Source organism: Onychomys torridus, chromosome 2 (assembly GCF_903995425.1).
Source record: "Onychomys torridus chromosome 2, mOncTor1.1, whole genome shotgun sequence".
NCBI classification, from domain to species: Eukaryota; Metazoa; Chordata; class Mammalia; order Rodentia; family Cricetidae; genus Onychomys; species Onychomys torridus.
The window spans coordinates 150,127,761-150,146,201 of record NC_050444.1 but is presented as its reverse complement, the minus strand read 5'-3'; the positions used below and the strand labels follow the sequence as shown (position 1 = coordinate 150,146,201).

The 18,441-nt window shown below is 51.2% G+C and overlaps 1 protein-coding gene across 1 annotated transcript; it reads right to left on the bottom strand.

Moving 5' to 3' along the window:
* Positions 1 to 1,826: 1,826 nt before the first annotated feature.
* On the bottom strand, positions 1,827 to 14,350 carry Lactbl1 (lactamase beta like 1). The gene is made up of 7 exons (XM_036179931.1): positions 14,284 to 14,350; positions 11,664 to 11,799; positions 10,214 to 10,323; positions 7,590 to 7,747; positions 6,226 to 6,464; positions 3,559 to 3,664; positions 1,827 to 2,817 (listed from the first exon to the last, which is right to left on the bottom strand). The coding sequence occupies exons 1-7, from the start codon at positions 14,293 to 14,295 to the stop codon at positions 1,833 to 1,835; spliced, it is 1,746 nt and encodes a 581-aa protein (XP_036035824.1). The 5' UTR covers positions 14,296 to 14,350; the 3' UTR covers positions 1,827 to 1,832.
* Positions 14,351 to 18,441: the final 4,091 nt, after the last annotated feature.

Sequence of the window (18,441 nt, the reverse complement as noted above, 5' to 3'; positions counted from 1 at the left end):
TAATCTTAGCACTCAGAAGGTGGAAGCAGGAGAATGACAAGCTCAAGGTCACCCTGGGCTACATACTGAGTTCCAAGGCAGCCTTGACTACAGGAGATTGTGTCTCAAAATACACACATAAATACTGACTTACATAAAAAAGGAAAATGAAAAATCAATCCAAAGAATGGGGAGAACTGTATCTAGAGAGATAGTGTGTATATATATAGATATATCTTATATATATATATATATATATATATATATATATATATATATATATATATATATATATTTTACAATTCAATAAATAGAATATAGTTAAAACCACAGTGAGATATGCCTTCAGAACTACCAGCATGACTAAAAAGACTGGCAGAGCCAAGTGTTGCCACATATGTGGGCAACAGAACCACCACACATTTCCACAAGACTTTCGGAAAACTGCCCGGCATCTGGAAACTTACCCAAGGCAATGAAAGTCTATGCACACAGGAGAACTTGCACAAAGATCTTTTCCTAACAGCCTCCATCTGGAAACAAGCCAATGCCCATCAGCGGACGAAAGGATAAGTAAAGTGGTACACCCATACCGTGGAATAGAAAGCGATGAACTATGGACACACATAAAGACTTGGACCTCAAAAACAGCACACTGTACCCAAGGAGACACACACAACCCCACGGTGTGAACCCATTCACACCAAACTCAGGAGCAGGCCCAGCTAATCTGACATGACAGGAGGCCCATCGCGGTTGCCTGGGACTAGGGGAAGAGGAGAGGGAGAGGCCTGACTGCAGAGGAATAGTAGGGGGTAGTTTGGGGGTGATGGGAATCTCATAGATCATATTTCTCTAAATTGTCCAAACTCAGGCTGGGAATGTAGCTCAGTTGGTAGAGCACTCATCTAGCATGTGATATCCTGGGTTCTATCTGCAGCCCCACTAAACAAATATATAAACAAACTGCACCTAATGGTGCCTTTAATATTAGGCAAATTGTAACTCAATTACAAACAAAACAACTGTCGTCCTTTTAAACAGTGTCTCATGTGGCCCAGGCTGGCCTGGACCTCCTGGCCTCCTCCTTCCACCTCTCCAATAGTGTAGTTACAGGTATGTACCGCCACCACACCGTGTTGGTGCAGCCCTGCACAAGCTCTCTACCTTCGGAGCTACATTCCCAGCCCAGTAAGAGTGGTTTTTAAAAGACAATACCGATCACATTATTTTGTATTTGTTTCAACAGACACACACACACACAAAATGTTTCAGTATTTGATTGTTTGAAACAGGGTCTCCTGCAGTCCAAGATGGCCTCAAACTCCTGATTCTCCCAAGGACTAGCCTGTATATCACCGTGGCGGAGCAATGCCTAAGTGTTTAAATGCTACTGTAAAGACCTGTATACCTTTTCCTCCCAGGTGAATAAGGGCAGTTTGAAGCCAACTGCTGTCCAAGGAAGACCCCACTCTGCCAACTACTGTGTTCTCTGGCAGACCTCCCTGCCAACCTCGCGTGGGAAACTGGAGGAAGGGCAAGGCTGAAGCTGGATGGACGGCAGGGGAGGCTGCGGGGAAGGGAAGCTGAAGTGGAGGAGAGGCTAGGAGCAGAGGAGGCTGGAGGGGAGAGTGGTGGGTAGTGTGGGGGAGAGAGGCTTTAAACAAGAGGTTAGAGGGGAGGTTGCAGGAGACAGGGAGGCTGGAGGCAGGAGGAGGCTGCAGCTAAGAGGAGAGCTGCAGGCCGGTGTGGCCAGGCTGGAGACAGGAGAAGCGTTGCATGCAGTGCAAAGTCATGGGAGGGCGCGTGCGCGGGGGCTCACGCGCGCGCTGGGGAGAGGGGAGTGTCCCAGCTTACTGGGAGCCGAACACGGGCCTGCGCTGCAAGCGTAGCACGCCGTAAGTGTTGAGTCCGGGCACGTCGAAGCCTGGCGCCAGTCCGTGGCGATCCAGCGGGTAGAAACGCACCAGCTGCCCGTGCTGCGCCTCCAGAGACAGCCAGGCATCTGCGAGCGGCAGCGTGCATGGGAACTCGCGTGCCACGTGCAGCTGGAAGACGCGGCCGCGCACGTGGCGCAGGGCGAGCGATCGGAAGGCAGCAGGCACGAGCGCCTCCACGCGCGGCCCAAACTGGCGCAAGCGCAGCTCGCCCCGCGGCCCCGCGGCACGCACCTCGTAGAAGGTGCGATTGGCGAAGGTGAAGAAGCCAGAGAACGGGCGCGCGCGGGGCGGGGGCGCGGGGGCGCGCTCAGCATCGCGCAACGCGCGCTCCAGAGCAGGCAGCAGCATGTCCAGGGCGTCAGCTACCAGGTCGCGCGTGGGTGGGCGCGGCCCAGCCAGCAACAGCACAAACCCTAAGCGCAGCGGTGGCACGAGTGCCAGGCTGGCGGCGTAGCCATCCAGGTCGCCGTCCTTGCGCGCCACTCGGTATCCGCGCCGCTCGTGGAACTCCCAAGGTGTGCCGGTTTCGCGAGCGAAGTAGCCGTGGGCACAGGCGCGCAGCGGTGACAGCAGTGTGGCCAAGCTGTCGGGCCTCAGCAGCCGTCGGGGCCCTGCACCCAGTAGCGCGGTCGCCAGCCTGGCCAGGTCTGCAGCTGTCGAGTACATCTGGCCGGATGGCCGGTACCAGCCCAGATCATAGAGTGGCGCGGACCGGCCGCTGCCATAGAAGCCGGCAGCCAGGCGAGAGCGCACAGCTCCGGTCAGTGCAAAGCCAGTATCGCTCATCCCCAGCGGTTCCAGGACCTGCTCAGATACCCAGCGTTCGTAGTCGCCCTGTGCCGTGTGTGCAGCCAGCACATGGGCCAGGAGTGAGAAGGCCAGTGTGCTGTAGTGGCATCTGGAGGGGGAGAAGGGAGCATCGGGATGGAGTCCTGGATGTGATCCCCAGGACAACGTGATGGTACCAGGAGAGAAAGAAAACTACAGTCCAGTATTTGGAGAAGCAGAGGGAATCTGGCCCATGGTGACAGAGGAGTGCCAGCTGCCTCTATCTGATGTCTGTCCTCTAACTCCCTCTGCCCCGACCCCTGCCTCGCCAAACTCTCAAGGCTACACTTCTTGTTCAATGGTCAGCGCTTTATCTGCACGCCATTATGCATCGTGGTAAAATCTTTACTGTGTCTCCCTTACCAGTGCAAACTGTAGGAAGGGGCCTTGGTCAGGTGTTGGCTGGTATAGCCAGCGCTTAGCAGGTTCTGGGTAGAGTAGTTGCCTTGATTGGTTTTTTGTGTCTTTTTGTTTGTTTTTAGACAGCCTCATTGTGTAGCCCAAGCTGGCCTCCATTTCTCTATCCTCCTGCCTTAAACTCCTGAGTGTTGGGATTACAGATGTGGACAACCACGCCATCCCCAGAGCAGACGCTTAATAAAACAATACAGTTGATGAGGGACGGGGAGACTGGAGCAGACCTGGGTTCTGAGCCCAGCTCTTGCAGGCCTTGCTGTGCCTGCCCCTCCTGGCCTCAGTCTTTCTAGCTGTAGGGTGGACTCTATTCAGTGATTCCCAGGCCCCTGCTGATGCTGACCATCTGGGGAAACACTTCCTCAAGCGTGGCTAGACTTCAGGGCACACTCCTCACCTGGTTCCTGGGTCAGCCACCAGGACATCATCCCTGAGCAGGCTCAGAGCCTCCTGGGTGCTGCCTCTCCACAACAGCGAAGTGCCCCGCAGCCTTCGGGGAAATCCTAGGGAAGAGCAGTGGTCAGACCCCCAGGACCTGTGCTTTGCTGGGGAAGTCCCTTCCTAGACCGCCACCAAATCACCTTTCCTCACATCTTCCCCGCCCCCCTGCTGACCATGATTTCCCCTTCCTGGAAGCAAACTGTTTCCATCTCTTTCTTCTCTCCACTCTGGGATTGCAGGCAGGTGCCACCAAGACCAGTCCTTCCAAAGGCATTTAACACATCTTGAAATATTTCATATTTAGGGCTGGCAAGACGGCTTATCCGGTAAAGGTGCCTAATTTTTATGTTTATTTCTGTAGCAGCATACAATAGATGTACTTTTCTCCTACTTATTTCATATCAGTAAACAAAGAACCTCATTTAGAGCAGTAGTTCTCAATCTGTGGGTCAAAACCATCAGAAAACAAATTTCCGATGGCCTTAGGAACTGAGAAACCACTCAGGAGCAAAATTACAGTCATGAAGTAGCAAGGAAAATAATTTTATGGCTGGGGGTCACCACAACTTGAGGGACTGTGTTAAAGGGTCACAGCATTAGGGAGCTTGAGAACCACTGGTCTAGAGCTATATGGTATTTGATTGTATAGCCATCCCCCTAGTGATGAACATGTAGGTTATTTCTTCTTGTTTTGGTTTTGGTGTTTTGAAAGAGTCTCATGAGAGCCCAGGCTAGCTTTGAACTCACTGTGTAGCCCAGGGTGACCTTTAACTCCTGATCCTCCTGCCTTCCTCTTAGAAGTGCTGGGCTACAGGTATGTACCCCCACACCAGCTCCTCTTGTTACTATAAACACTATATGGTAAATAATTGTGAATACACTTTATGCTACTCAGAGTGACCACATCTGCAGTAGAATTTTCTAGGATTGAAATTTCTCAAAGGGAATATATACTGTTTTTTTTTTTTCTTTGTTGCTGTGGCTCAGCCCAGAGCTTTTCACACGCCAAGTGCACACTGTACTGCTGACCTCTAGTCCAGGTGTAGTGGCAGCTCTCAGGAGTGGGAGGCAGGAGGATCACAAGTTCATGGTTCTCTTCAGCTACATAGAGTGTGAGGAAAGCCTGGACTACTTGAGACCCTATCTCAGACAAGAAAACAATTGCAATAAATATTTGCATTTGCCTTCATACAGGTTTTATCCATTTGTTTGTTTACTGGGGGGTGTCTTAGGGTTTCCGCTCACTGTGATGAAACACCATAACCAAAGCAACTTGGGGAGGAAAGGGTTGATTTGGCTTACACTTCACAATTCATCGACGGAGGCCAAGGCAGCAACTCAAGCAGGGCAGGAACCTGGAGGCAGGAGCCGATGCAGAGGCCATGGAGGGGGCTGCTTACTGGCTTGCTCAGCCTGCTTTCTTATAGAGCCCAGGACAACCAGCCCAGGGTGGCGCCACTCACAATGGACTAGGTCCTCCCATGTCAGTCACTAATTAAGAAAATGCCCTCCAGGCTTGTCTACCACCAGATCTTATGGAGGCATTTTCTTAATTGAGGTTCCCTTCTCCCAGATGACTTTAGCTTGGGTCAAGTTGGCATCAAACTAGCCAGGACACGGGTTGTTAAATTTAAATCAATTTAAATTCCCTCCTCTAGAGTAGATGAGGACATTGTCTCCATGGTTTCCCCCCAGTCAGGGCGCCCACTGTTTGGTCTTTGCCAGTCTGACAGGAAGAGTGTGTGCGTCTCAATGTAGTTTCCATGTGCATGTGTGTTTTGATGAACAAGGGTTGGCATCTTTTAACATTCACTGAGCCTTCTCTGTGCCATGCCAGCTCATTCCCTGTCCTTCACCTATGTCCCCTGTGGGCTGTGGCTTTCCACATGTTCTTTGTATGTGTGTTCAGGGAGTCTGGGGCTTCACTGTAGAGCTCCCTACTGGTCTTAACTTGTTGCCTTGCCCTTGGCATGATACACAGATCCTGACTCAGTTGTCTGTGAACTTGTTTCTCTGCCTGGTCTGTATTCCCAGATTCAGGCCAGGGACAGAGTCAGCTGGTACAGTGCTCATGTAGCATGTGTGAAGCCCTGTGTTCCTACCCCAACAACATACAGACTGGATGGAATGGCACATGCCTGTAATCTTAGCACTCGGGAGGTAAAGAAAGAACACCAAAAGTTCAGGGTCATCCTGAGCAACACTGTGAGTTTGGAGCCAGCCTGGGCTACAAGAGACCCTGTCTCAAATAAAATAAGTCCCGGATGGCAGCCAAAGCTGCTCTTCCAAAAGACTCAAGTTCGGTTTTCAGAACTCACCTGTGGCTCCAGCAGGGGCGGATCTGATGCACACCCCAAGGACACCCGCACACATACAGCATCTGTGGACACCCGAGCACATGTGGCATATACTCATGCACACACATACGCACATTTTTAAAAGAAGTTAAAAGCATCCCAGGCTTACCTCAGTTCTTTCTACCATGGCCACCACCACTTGTGGGCTGGAAGTATGGCCATTCAGGAACCAGAGCAGAGTCCTAATGGATGGGAATCTGTGTCCTGTGCCTATCCCCAAGCCCCTCTGATGGGAATTGGCTCAGCTGGGCAATTCTGAGGCTCACCTGACAGCTGACTGGCCATCCTCCGGAGAGTGACAGAAGAAGGCTTTGGGAGGGAGCCCATCTCTTCAAATTCCCCCATTGGGCCCTGTGGTTCAGAGTCTTGAGCCTTGCCCAGAGGGTTGTTGATGGAGAAGGTGCTGGCATAGCGCTCCAGAGGGTCGTCCAGGGAGGCCACAATGCCCTCCTCCCACAGGCGATACAGCATAAGCACGGGGAAGATCTTGGAGATGCTGGCAATCCTGGGGTGGGGTGCAGGAGAACAGAGGGCAACCTGTCAACCTCACGACCCACTCCCCACCCTGTGCCCAGCCTCCAGCTTTTCATATTCAAGAGTCCACCCTAGTCTGCATCCAGCTGAATCCCCAGCCTCTGTAGAGAACCTTGGATGTTTAGAATGTACCAGAAGCTGGGATAGGATGAACAGTTCTGCTCCTGCCCCATGCTAGGCTTTTTACTAAGCCCCATCTGTATTGGGGCGGACCTTGATTTAGTGAGTGCTATCTCTCACTGACTGTGTGGCCTTGGGTAGGTTACTAGACCTTTCTGAGAGTTTGGCTGTTGGTTTCATGGGGTATAAGGGGGTATGAGAGATGCGCGCACGTGCATACAGGTATACGTGAGTGTGTGTGCGTGTGCACTCAGAGAGCACTCAGCACGGCAGACAGATGATGAATGTGCAGTAAGCAAGACAAATAGAACTCTGAGCCGGGCAGCAGTGGCACACGCCTTTAATCCCAGCACTCGGGAGGCAGAGCCAGGTGGATCTCTGTGAGTTCGAGGCCAGCCTGGTCTACAGAGCAAGATCCAGGACAGGCACCAAAACTACACAGAGAAACCCTGTCTCAAAATAAGTGAATGAATGAATGAATGAATCCAGCTCTGGGTGTTGTGTCTAGCATCACAAATGTGCAGTGTAAACTAAATTCCATCAGACCCTGAAGTCCCCACAGCATCCCCGGGATCAAATGTGTCCACTGTTGCATCTTTGAGGACTCTGCAGACAGCCCCTGAGAGGAGAAGCTCTGGGAGTGCAGACAGGTGTCCCCAGCTGCTCCCAGCTGGGCCCATGCCACTGACTCACAGGTCTGGGAGCTGGTTGTCACTCACTCCTAGGTGGCACACTGAGAGGTGAGGAGATGGATCCTTTTCTCATTTGGCCTGTGGTTCCTGTGGTGTGACACTGGGCACTCATACTTCCTGGTTTTCTCTGGACCTCTGTCTCCTATAGAGTTATCAGGACTGAGCCATAGGCCCTGGCAGCTGGGACCCCAGCCACAATCCTCTTGAATGGCCCTGCTTTCTGTATCTGCTCGGCTTGCCATCCTGCTCCTCCCCCCTTAGACCCTGGAGGTCACCCCACTAACCGGTACATAGTGTACTCATTAGGGGTTCCAGAATTTGGATCTGAGCCGTTCTTCTTCCCAAAGTTCCCAGTCCAGAGCACGGTGTCGTTGTGGAGGACAAGAGCGGACATGGCAGCCAGGCCTGGGGCCAGCATTGCCTTGCGCAGAATTCCATCCACCTGTGGAAAAAGAATAGGAGCTCAGAATGAGGCCCCTGCCTCAGCACACCCACCTGTCCCCACAGCTGTGACACCCCACACATACAATACCCTAGGAGCCTCCAGACCTTGCGACCCCAGCACCACGCCCCTATGAGGGCCTGACTCAGCAGCCTCTCTCTCACCTTTTTTAGATAGAGGTTCCCTAAAGGATTTTTTGGTGTGTGTGTGTGTGTGTGTGTGTGTGTGTGTGTGTGTGTGTGTGTGTGTGTGTTTCTGTTCACATGGGAGGGGTGCACATGTGTACAAGTGATATAGAAGCTGGAAACTGACATTGGGTGTCTAAATCACTCTTCATCTTTATATATTGGATCAGGGTCTCTCACTTGAACCCAAACTCACCAGTTCAGCTAGTCCGGCTAGCCATCTCGGTCTAAGGGAATCTTCTCTCCACCCAAGCACTGGGATTACAAGCAGGCCACACATACCCAGCATTTACACCCGTACCGAGAATCTGAACTCTGGTCCTCATTTTTGTGTAAACCACTGAGCCATCTCCCAAACCCCTCTACTTAATCAGCTACCAGACACCTTGCCCCTGTGCATCTCCCTAGTTCCCACCTGCCATAAGTCAGTCTCTTGGGGCTCAGTTTCACCGGGTCACACAGCCCATGGCGGATACCACCATGCTCAGTGGGAGGAGGCTGCTTTGTCATTGAGTCCTGTGACCCTGGGACGTGCATTATATTGGCAAATTGCCGTGTGCTATTTGAGCTCACTGAGAAGCTGGCTGTGGAAGTGGGGTTATTTTGGATGCAAGCATGTTTGTCGCAAAGGGTCTCCCAAGACCCTTTGCCCGGGGATGGGCTGCCTTCCCTTCTCCTGTAAGGGACTAAGAACAGCAACTCAGTCCAGGAATAGAAACAATATGGTTTTGGCAACACTAGAAAAGACGCTATCATTTATCTTAGGGTATAAAACTTCCGCAGTCTTGCCACCCTTCTCCTGCTGGTCCTCACAGCTGCCCAGATGTTTTTGACCCTGATCCCTTTATCTCTATTCTCCTAAGGGGAGTGACCCACACAGCAGAATCTGACTTGCACCAAGGAGAGCCATCCTGAAGTAGTGCAAGTTGTGACCTGGTGTGTATACCTCTGTGTGTGTGTGTGTGTGTGTGTGTGTGTGTGTGTGTGTGTGCGCACCCATGCATGTACTTGACCATATTACAGTGGCCTCTGTGACATGGACTCTGTCACTCTTTCCCCACCTCTCTATGTACCCTGTGCTCACTGCACTGCCCCTGGGCCTTTTCACATGTTGACCCCACTGTTGGGAGTGCACGCCTACATCCTTCAAGCTTCTTTACCATACATACATCATCGGGGATCCCCTGCCCTCATCTCAGCCTTGACCAGGCAGAGGGCCCTGCCAGCCTCCAAGACCTTCTTATATCATAGCTCCAAAGTCTCCAAAACTTTCCTAATTGTGGTAGTTTGAATGTAATTGGCCCCCATAGGCTCATAGGTAGTGACACTATTAAGAGGTGTGGCCTTGTTGCAATAGGTATGGCCTTGTTGGAGTGGGCTTTGAGGTCTCATGTGCTCAAGCCACGCCCAGTGCCCCAGACCACTTCCTGTTGTCTGTGGGATCAGGATACAGCTCCTTCTGCAGCACCATGTCTGCCTGCATGCTGCCATGTCCTGCCATGATGGTAACTGACTAAACCTCTGAAACTGTAAGCCACCCAGTTGAATGTTTTCCTTTATAAGAGTTGCTGTGGTCATAGTGTCTCTTCACAGCAAAAGAAACCCTAACTGAGACACTAATTTTTGCTCTTCCCCTACCCACCCCTGCCCCTCGCGACAAGATTTTTCTGTGTAGCCCTGGCTGTCTTAGAACTCAATCTGTAGACCAGGCTGGCCTTGAACTCATAGATCCACCTGCTTCTGCCTCCCGAGTGCTGGGACTAAAGGTATGGACCACCACCCGAGGTTCCTAATCTTCACTCTTGCCCCTGAATCAGAAATAGGTGTTATCTTAACTGCTTCCTTCATCTACAGACTAACTAGGAGTCCGTCTCTCCCTGCCCCCTCTTGGAACTCACAGTGTAGCCCAGGCTGGCCTCAGACTTGCAGTGATCTTCCTGCCTCTGCCTTCCAAGCAATTCTAGGCACAGAACAGGCACTCAAGAAATTCATGTCGAAAGCTGGGTGTGGTAGCTCACACCTTTAATCCAAGCACTTAGGAGGCAGAGACAGATACCTGTGAGTTCAAGGCCAGCTTGGTAAACAAAGCAAGTTCCAGGCTAGTCAGGGCTACTATGCAGTGAAAACATGTAGAAAACCAAAACCAAACATACAAAAAAGCATGTTGAGTGAATGAATGAATGAGTGAATGAATGAATGAATGCCTTAGCACAGAGAGCAATCCCTCCTCTGCCAAGCTTTACCACATTCCCAGCACCCTCCTGGACTATCTGTCACTAACCTTCTCCAAGGCCTCCTTTAGCACTGGGAGGGGGTGAGCCAGAGGCACAAGCTCAGGGTGCCGGGGACACATCTTCACTGGGGCTGGGGTCACCTCTGGCTTCAAGGAACCTAGAGGGGGTATCAGGAGGTGAGTACAGAAGACGTCACGTCAAGGGCAAAGGGACATCTTAGAGGACAGGAAGGCGGCAGCAAAGGCCAGAGCCACGCCTTGGAGACCCTCCCACCAGCAGGAGGCTTCCCAGAAAATGTTCAGTCATGGGCCAGCCAAGGGACCAAGGGCCAAGGCATAGTGTCGCCTTTAGGATTGAGTCCCTTCAGGTTTAGCTGCTGGTCCCCACCCTCCCTTCTTCAGCCTCACCCATCCATCTATCCATCCATCTATCCATCCTTCTATCCATCCATCTATCCCTCCATCTATACCTCAAGCTAGTTTTGTATGTTTGGGTGATTCGAACTTGAAACCTGACTGGGGCTTCATGCCTGAAGCAGCAGGGACAACTTATTCTGTTCCCAGAACTGAATGTAGGCATGGTCATGGACTGAGTCTCATCTGTCCTTGTCCAGGGAGTGGCCGTCATCACATGGACAAATCTGGGAAATTAGCCCTGAAAGCACAAGACCCGAGGCAGGCTCCGATCCCAAGTGACTTGCATTGAAGAGAGCAGGTTAGACCAGCAGTAGAACTGTCAGTCAGGCCCCAGAACACGAGAAGTAATCAGCTGGTGAGTTTGGTGTGTTTGTTTTTCCCTTGCAGTGCTGGGGATAGACCCCAGAGCCTTGAACACTGTAGGCAAGTGTTCGATAGTAAGCTACATCGCTGGCCCTGGGGTGGTTTATTCCTTAACAGATAAATAAGTAGATGGTGGGGGTTTGGCCATTGGAGTAAAGTCTTGGATAGAGCTTTTGTCAGCTTGGGACCTGGGTGGGTCTGGCATCTGTAGCCAGACAGATGACACCTGGGAGTCTCAAAATATGTGATGAAGTTAGCAAGTCTGGGTAGGGCCTGAACGTGCCCACATTTGGGTGGGATTTGGGGGTTGCCACAGCATGAGTGTGGAGGTCAGAGAACAAGTCTATGGAGTCAGTTCTCTCCTTCAACCTTCACATGGGTTCTGGGGATTGAACTCAGGCCATCAGGCTTATTTGGCAAGCGCCTTTACCGGCTGAGCCATCTCACCAGCCTCTGTGGAGCTTCTCAGGGACCCTGAGTTGACTCCCAGGCTGGATGACTTGTGAAACCCTGAATAGGATTCTTTGTTTCTAAGAGCTGAGCAAGCCCAGAGAGCTCTTGTGACCCGGCCAGAGATGGACAGTGTGGTGTGGAGTGAGGAGGTCTCTGCTCCTGAGTTAAAATCACAACTGTCCTCCTTCACCCTCCATCCTTGGCTGCTCCAGGCCCAGTGAGGACCCATGCCCTCGGGGTAGGAGACAGTGGCTTCTTCACTCACCAGTCTGCAGCTTGGGGAGGTGGTACTGCCATAGGAAGCAGCCAGTCATGGCCACTGAGAACAGGAAGAGGAAGCCACTGAGGGCCCACAAAAACCATTTCTTTTTCCCTTTTGGGAGACGGGGCTGGTAGCAGGCCTGAAGAAACAAAGATACAGGTCATGGGCTCCAGGGTCATCAGGAACAGGATGGCATCCTCACTGTAATGCTGTGAAGCTGAGGGTAAGCGCCTCCTCAGCTCTCCATGCCTGATCTGGCCAGATGCCCTCACCCCACCTCACTTCACCTCATATGTGCTTATCAAGATATCCTGAGCCCCACTGAAATGCCACCTTCTCCAGAAAGACTTCCCCAACTCTCCTCACCTGTGTCCCTCCCAAGGTTACACCCATAAGAGAGAGCAAATCGAAGCTCCTTAGTGTAGAACAGTGCCATACCTCCTCACCCCTCCCACTGTTAGCTGGCCTCCCTGATGGGAGAGCCCTCCACACCAGGGGCACCTGTCCACTTTCTGATCTGCAGCCTTTGGTGTGCTGGTTACTCAGTACATGCCGGAGGTGTGCACAGTGCGGATCTTGCCACACCCCACTTCCAGGGTACCTGCCTCTGCCGCACCTCCAGGTTCCTAACCTTGAACCTAAGATAGAACACCCAGCAGGCATGCCTGAAGCCCCCAGCCCGTGGGTACTGCTCAGCGAGGTGGATGGTTCTAGAAAGCTATTCACAGCATCCTATCACCATGCCACTCTTCCAAAACAGGTAGAAAAACCTCTATGATGAACAGAATGAAGCCAGGACACCCCTGCTCCTGTGCACGAACCCACAAGCTCACTAGTCACTGAACTATGCTTGGGTGGGACCATTTCTTTGGTCTGTCATTGGTGCTTTTTCTGGGGTGGATAGACTTTTGTTCGAGTCTCCCCAGGAAATTACATAACAGTAGTCAATCCATTCTGCCCAGTTCTCAACCCTTGAATCTGACAAGGTGGCTTACATCTGACGGGGTCTCTTCCTTGTCCGTGTCCTAGCAACACCTTTGTTCCTGAGTGGCCACTAGGCACCAGGCACTGTGCCAGGTTCCTGGGGTGAGGCAGGAGAGTCAGCCTCGGGGATCTCCACCCTCATGGAGCTGCTGCCCATGTAGTGCCTGCTGCCTGTGATTCTTGTGGGTGTAGAGCATCTAGGACACTAAGCTTTCCGACTCAGTCATTCTCATACGGCGGTAACAGCCACCATATACACAAGCAGATCCTGTCCTGAGAGTTTTATCAGCATCCCTGTAATTAACCCTTTTGTACCTCAACACAAGCGGCTCCTGTTATTTTCCTGCCTCTCAGGAAATGCTTTGGAGTTAAAGCGTTTAACTCTGTTTGCACACTATTTTTGGCTTTTTGACAAGCACTCTACCACTGAGCTAAAGCTCCAACCCTGCACATTAAAAGACAGGCCAAAATTTAGCCTTGCTGCTCCGTCCATTGAGGGGCACTTCAGGGTGAAGGAAAGGATGGAATTCTCTGTTGAATCTTTTTTCATTTGATTGTTTTTCAAGGCTTCTCTGTGTAACGCTGGCTGTCCTGGAACTTGCTCTGTAGACCAGGCTGGCCTTGAACTCAGATATACACCTGCCTGGAATTAAAGGCATGCATCACCATTGCTTTTATTTTTATATCTGGAAATCCCACTGAGCTTCAGATTTTTTTTTAACCTCCAAAACTTGGGGTCCATATAGAACCATTCTTTATTGAATTTCTCTCTATGTGTGTGAATGCATGTGTATGCCGTGTACATGTAGAGGTCAGAAGCCAAAATCAGGTGCCTTCTTTTATTGCTCTCCACCTTGTTTTTTGAGGCAGGGTCTCTCCCTGGGACATGAGGCTCGGTGACTAGGCAAGGCTAGCTGGCAAGAGAACTCCAAGATCTACCTGTCTCTGCCTCCTCAACACCGGGATTGAAGGCGCACACCACTGCACCCTGGCTTTTTTACGTAGTACTGGGGGTTGAACTCAGGTCCTTGCTTATACAGCAAGTACTTTACTGAGCCATCTACTCTCTATGTTTTCAAAGGCCTGAATCAACCCAAATGTCCTTCAGTGATGAATGAGAAAACAAATTATGGTCCATGCATCCATGCAATGGAATGTTATATAGCCACGTAAAGAATAGAGTATTGATATATACAGTAATGTGACTGAATCTCAAATGCACGGCGCTAAGTGAAATAAGCCAGGATGCCAAAGGGTGACAGACTGCAACAGTACTCGTATAACGCTCCAGAAAGGGCAACAAACAGAACCCGACTTCATCTCTGCCCACTCCAGCTTTGGACAGATGACCTCATCTCTCGGAGCCTGACAACTGGCCCCCTCCCCCTGGAGAGCTCAGATGATAGATGCCCCCAGAAAGCTGCACAGGAAGCATGGACCAGGGAACAGTCTTGTAATAACAAGTGCCACCACCGTTGATGTGTTCACCCCACAGAGAAACAGGCAAGGGCAGAGGCTCTGGTGAGGGGTGCAGGTGAACTAGCCAGGGTGGGAAGGAGGGTGGAGTCACTGAGCAGGTGGTTGGGGAGGAACCGGGATGCTGACTGAGATGATGTGTGATTTCCGGTTTGAGCCTCACCCGAGTCTTCATCCTCCCTAAGGCATGGAAGATCCCAGCTCCTTGAGGATTCAGGCCGGCAGCCCAGGAGACCCTGTGGGCAGGAAAATGCACAAAGGAGGTGGGAGCAGTGGGGAGGCAGGGCCTGGAGAGATGGCTCACGGGGGTTAAGATCGCTGACTGCTACTCCAGAGGATCTTGGTTCAGATACCTGCACCCAAACTCACAAGTGTCTATAACCCCAATTCCAGGGCATCTGACCCCCTCCATGGGTACCAGCTATACACATGATACAAACACACATGTAGGCAAAACACTCGTACACATTAAAGGGGGGGGGGGGGTCCTGGGAGAAAAGATAATAATAGAATAATAACCAGAAAAAAAGGGTAAGATTTAAATGTTGGGCAAAGGGGACCATTCCCAAGCTCAGAAACCCCATCACAGTGCCCAGTTGCCCAGAACTGTCCTGGTTTTTGTACTGGAAGACCCAGATTCCCAAAACCCTCCTATCTCAGACAAACTTAGACCGATGGGCACCATACCTTCTCCAGATCTACCAGTAGACCCAGTCATTTAATCCCAAGTCTCCTTCCCAGCCTGCCCCACCATGACCTGCCCCAGATTCTCACATCTTACCCACTTCCAGAAGGATCCAATAGGCCCCACAATTAAGGTGTTTCAGAGGGTTCGTGTTTCAAGAGACAGGAGAGTCCTTCTGGGTCCTCAGCATGGGCTTTACCAAATGCCCTGAGGCGACAGATGTGGCCCTCAATTCTCCAGTGCTAATCCCACACACACACACACCCTCTGCCTACAGGATTAGCTCCCAGAAGCCCCAGCAGCAGGGAAGCTGGGCAGATGTGCCAGAGTGCTGGATACTCCATGTGACCTCAGAAGCTGTAGATGGGAGGGGGGGGGGGGGAGGAAATCTTCCTCCAGGAATCTCTGTGGGCCCAGGGTAGAAAAGAGGGGACAAAGGACAGCCACCAGGATCTGACCCACAGGCCTCTAAGGCCCTTTTGAGCCGGTTTGCCAGTCACCTCTGAGGAGCATAGGGTGAGGCTTACTATGAAATGTTCAGGAGTGCCATTGTGACCTGGGAGAGGCACTCTCTTGGTTTCTTTGTAAAGGAGGACAATAATAACCTCACCTAATTAAGCAGCAGAGTGTGGTAAAGCAAGAAGCCTGGGACCTGGCACCCAGGAAGGATTCTGCCAAGGCTGGCTCTCATGAGTTGGCTTTGGTATCAAACCCCGCGCCTGACCCTAAGGCTGATTTTAGGTTTTTCTTGGTGGACTTTCTAGAATGTCAGAAGACAACTTGCAAGAGTTGATTTTCTCTTTCCACTGTGGGGGTTCCAAGGATTGAATTCAGGTCGTCAGCCTTCCAGGCCCTGTCTGTCTTTGACCTGCACTGCAGTTGCACAAAGCAGAAGCTATTTTGTCACACCTTCCATCCAAAGAAGCTGACGTTCAGAGATGTGAAGTTCCCAGGAAGTGCCAGGTCTACAGTTGGAGCACAGGAGCCCCCCTGGGAATCTGACCGACCACGAGATCCTCCAGGGCAAGCATAGCATATCAAAGCTAGGGCTGATGAACTGAGTCAGTCGGCTCACTGCAGGACCTGCAAGCCTCCACTTTGGAACACCCACCAGTTTTCTGCGGTGCTCCTCCTGGATACTCGACTTAACCCAGCTCTGGAAGCAGCTGTTTCTCACCTGCATGCCAGGGTTACTCCCAATTCAGCCAGTAGAGAATCCACACCATGTCATACAGCAATATCACCACTGGGTGGCAGCATATGTACATGGGTAAGATCTCGGTCCCAGCTTGCTCCTGTATTTTACTAGAGAATTGCTCTTCAAGTTCTGTACCCACAAACAAGGATTGCACGCGAGCGCACGCGCGCACACACACACACACACACACACACACACACACACACACACACACACCACACACACACACACACCCACACACACACCAGCTAGGAAGAGAGGAATCATCTATCCTGCATGAGATATATCATTCTGGCTGTCTCTCCCTTTAAAATATTTCCTTTTTAATTATGTATTTGTGTGTATCTGTGTATATAGCTTTGTGCACATAAGTCTAGTGCCCTGTGGCTTCAGAAGAGGATGTCATATCCCCTGGAGATGGGATTACAGAAAGCTGTTAGTTGTCTGTTCTGGGTTCAGGGAACCAAACTCAGGTCCTCTGCAAAAGCAGCAAGTGCACCACAGCTGTCTCTTGATTTGGGGGGAAATAAGTTCCTATGACTGCACAGTTTAGGCTCCATCCATTGCAGGACCCTCGGGCCAGACCGCAGAGTTCAAACCCCAGCGGTGCTCCTTAGTAATGGTGTGACTTTGATCAGATACTGTCTTTTTTCGGACCTCGGCTGTGCTTGGGTGATTGAAGACACTGCCCTAGTGGTGTGGGAGCAAAAGCTGAGTAAGAAAGAGTCACAGGTGGAGCAGGCGGGCCGCTGCATACTGGGAGTGCCTGAGGAAGTCGCAGTAATTACCACTCCTTTCGTGGGCCTCCTGGTGGGGAGAACATTGCCCCACTCCAAGCTTCCACAGCTGTCTTTTAGTTTTATTTTCTATAAACTTGGTCTTTTTTTTTAAGTTTAAAAAGTTTTACATCTGTTTATTTTTGGTGGGGTGCCTGCACTTGTGCACGTGGAGGTCAGAGGGCAACTTTCTGTGGATTCCCTCCTCTTGCCATATGGATTCTAATGATCAAACTCAGGTCCTGAGGCCTGGGGCAAGTGTCTTCATCCACTACTCCAGAGCCTGAGACAGGAGAACCGAAAATTTACAGCCTGCCAAAAGTCAGCAAACAAGTGCCAGGCTAGCCTGGGCAACTTGGTGAGACCCTGTCTCAAAAAGCACAGGGGGTGGAGAGATGGCTCAGTGTGCAAAGTGCTTGTGGCCAATCATGAGGTCTTGGGTTCGGTTCCATAGCACACAGTCCGGGGGGGAGGGGGGGGAAGAGCTGGATGGGATAGCACAGTCCTGTAACCCCAGCACTGGGAGGCAGACAGGGCGTTCTGGAGATGACAGTTGGCAGATGTATTTCTTTTGCAGCGCTGTGGACACAAACCCTGGGCCTCGGTCATGCTAGGCAAGTGCTGTGCCATCCTGCTACATCCCTAGACCACTTCATGCATTCATTATATACCCGCATGAATTTCCAGTTTTCCCTATCGGATTAAGAACTCTCATGACCCAATCACTTCACTTTTTTTTCTCTCTCTTTTCTTTTCTGAAGTGTTGAGGTGGAACCCAGGCAGGGCTTCCCACATGCCAGGCACATGTTCCACCACTTAGCTACATCTCCTGAATCTATACGTCACCTCTTCATGGGTGTCAAGCTTCCAAACCATGAGCTGCTTGGGAAAGAAGGAATCTTTCTCGTCAGGATCGCCAGCCCGCCCATAAAGACATGGACACTTAATAGTAATTATAAAAGCTCAGCCTTAGCTTAGGCTTGTTCCTCACTAGTTCTTATAACTTAAAGTAACCCATGGCCCATATTTTTAAATCTTGGTTCTTCCTCGCAGCTCACTACCTCGTCTCCGCACTGCCCATCCTGCTTCCTCCACTTCTGGCTGGCGACCCGCCTTTCTTCTTCCCAGAGTTCTCTCTCTGCCCAGAAGCCCTGCCTATACGCTCCTGCCTAGCTATTGGCTGTTCAGATTTTTATTACACCAATCACAGCAACACTTCACACAGTGTACAAATATCCCACAACAGAAAGCATTCAAAGCAGATGTGACTTCTGTGTTGAGTGCTGGCTGGAGTGAAGCTGTCTGTCTGTCTGGAGTGAAGCTGTCCAGAGGTGTTGGTTTTGGAAGAGAATGGATTAGGACAGCAGACATGGTAGGTGAAGGATTCCAGGGGAGAAACTACACAAGCAAACATGGGGTGGAGGGGAGCAGGGGTATGGGGGAACCTTTAGGGACTGGCTGGTCATCTAAGCAGGTTGCAGGGCATGACATGAGAGATGATTGTTTAGGGGGGATGCCAGCATGGCTTGGGGACACAAAGAGTTCACATAAGGTGGTGGTTTCCCTTCTGGTTCTCCTTAAGAGAATAATTGGGGCTAGTCTCTCACTCCATATTTGCTTACCTCTTTTATCTCTTGGTATGCTGTGTGTGTGTGTGTGTGT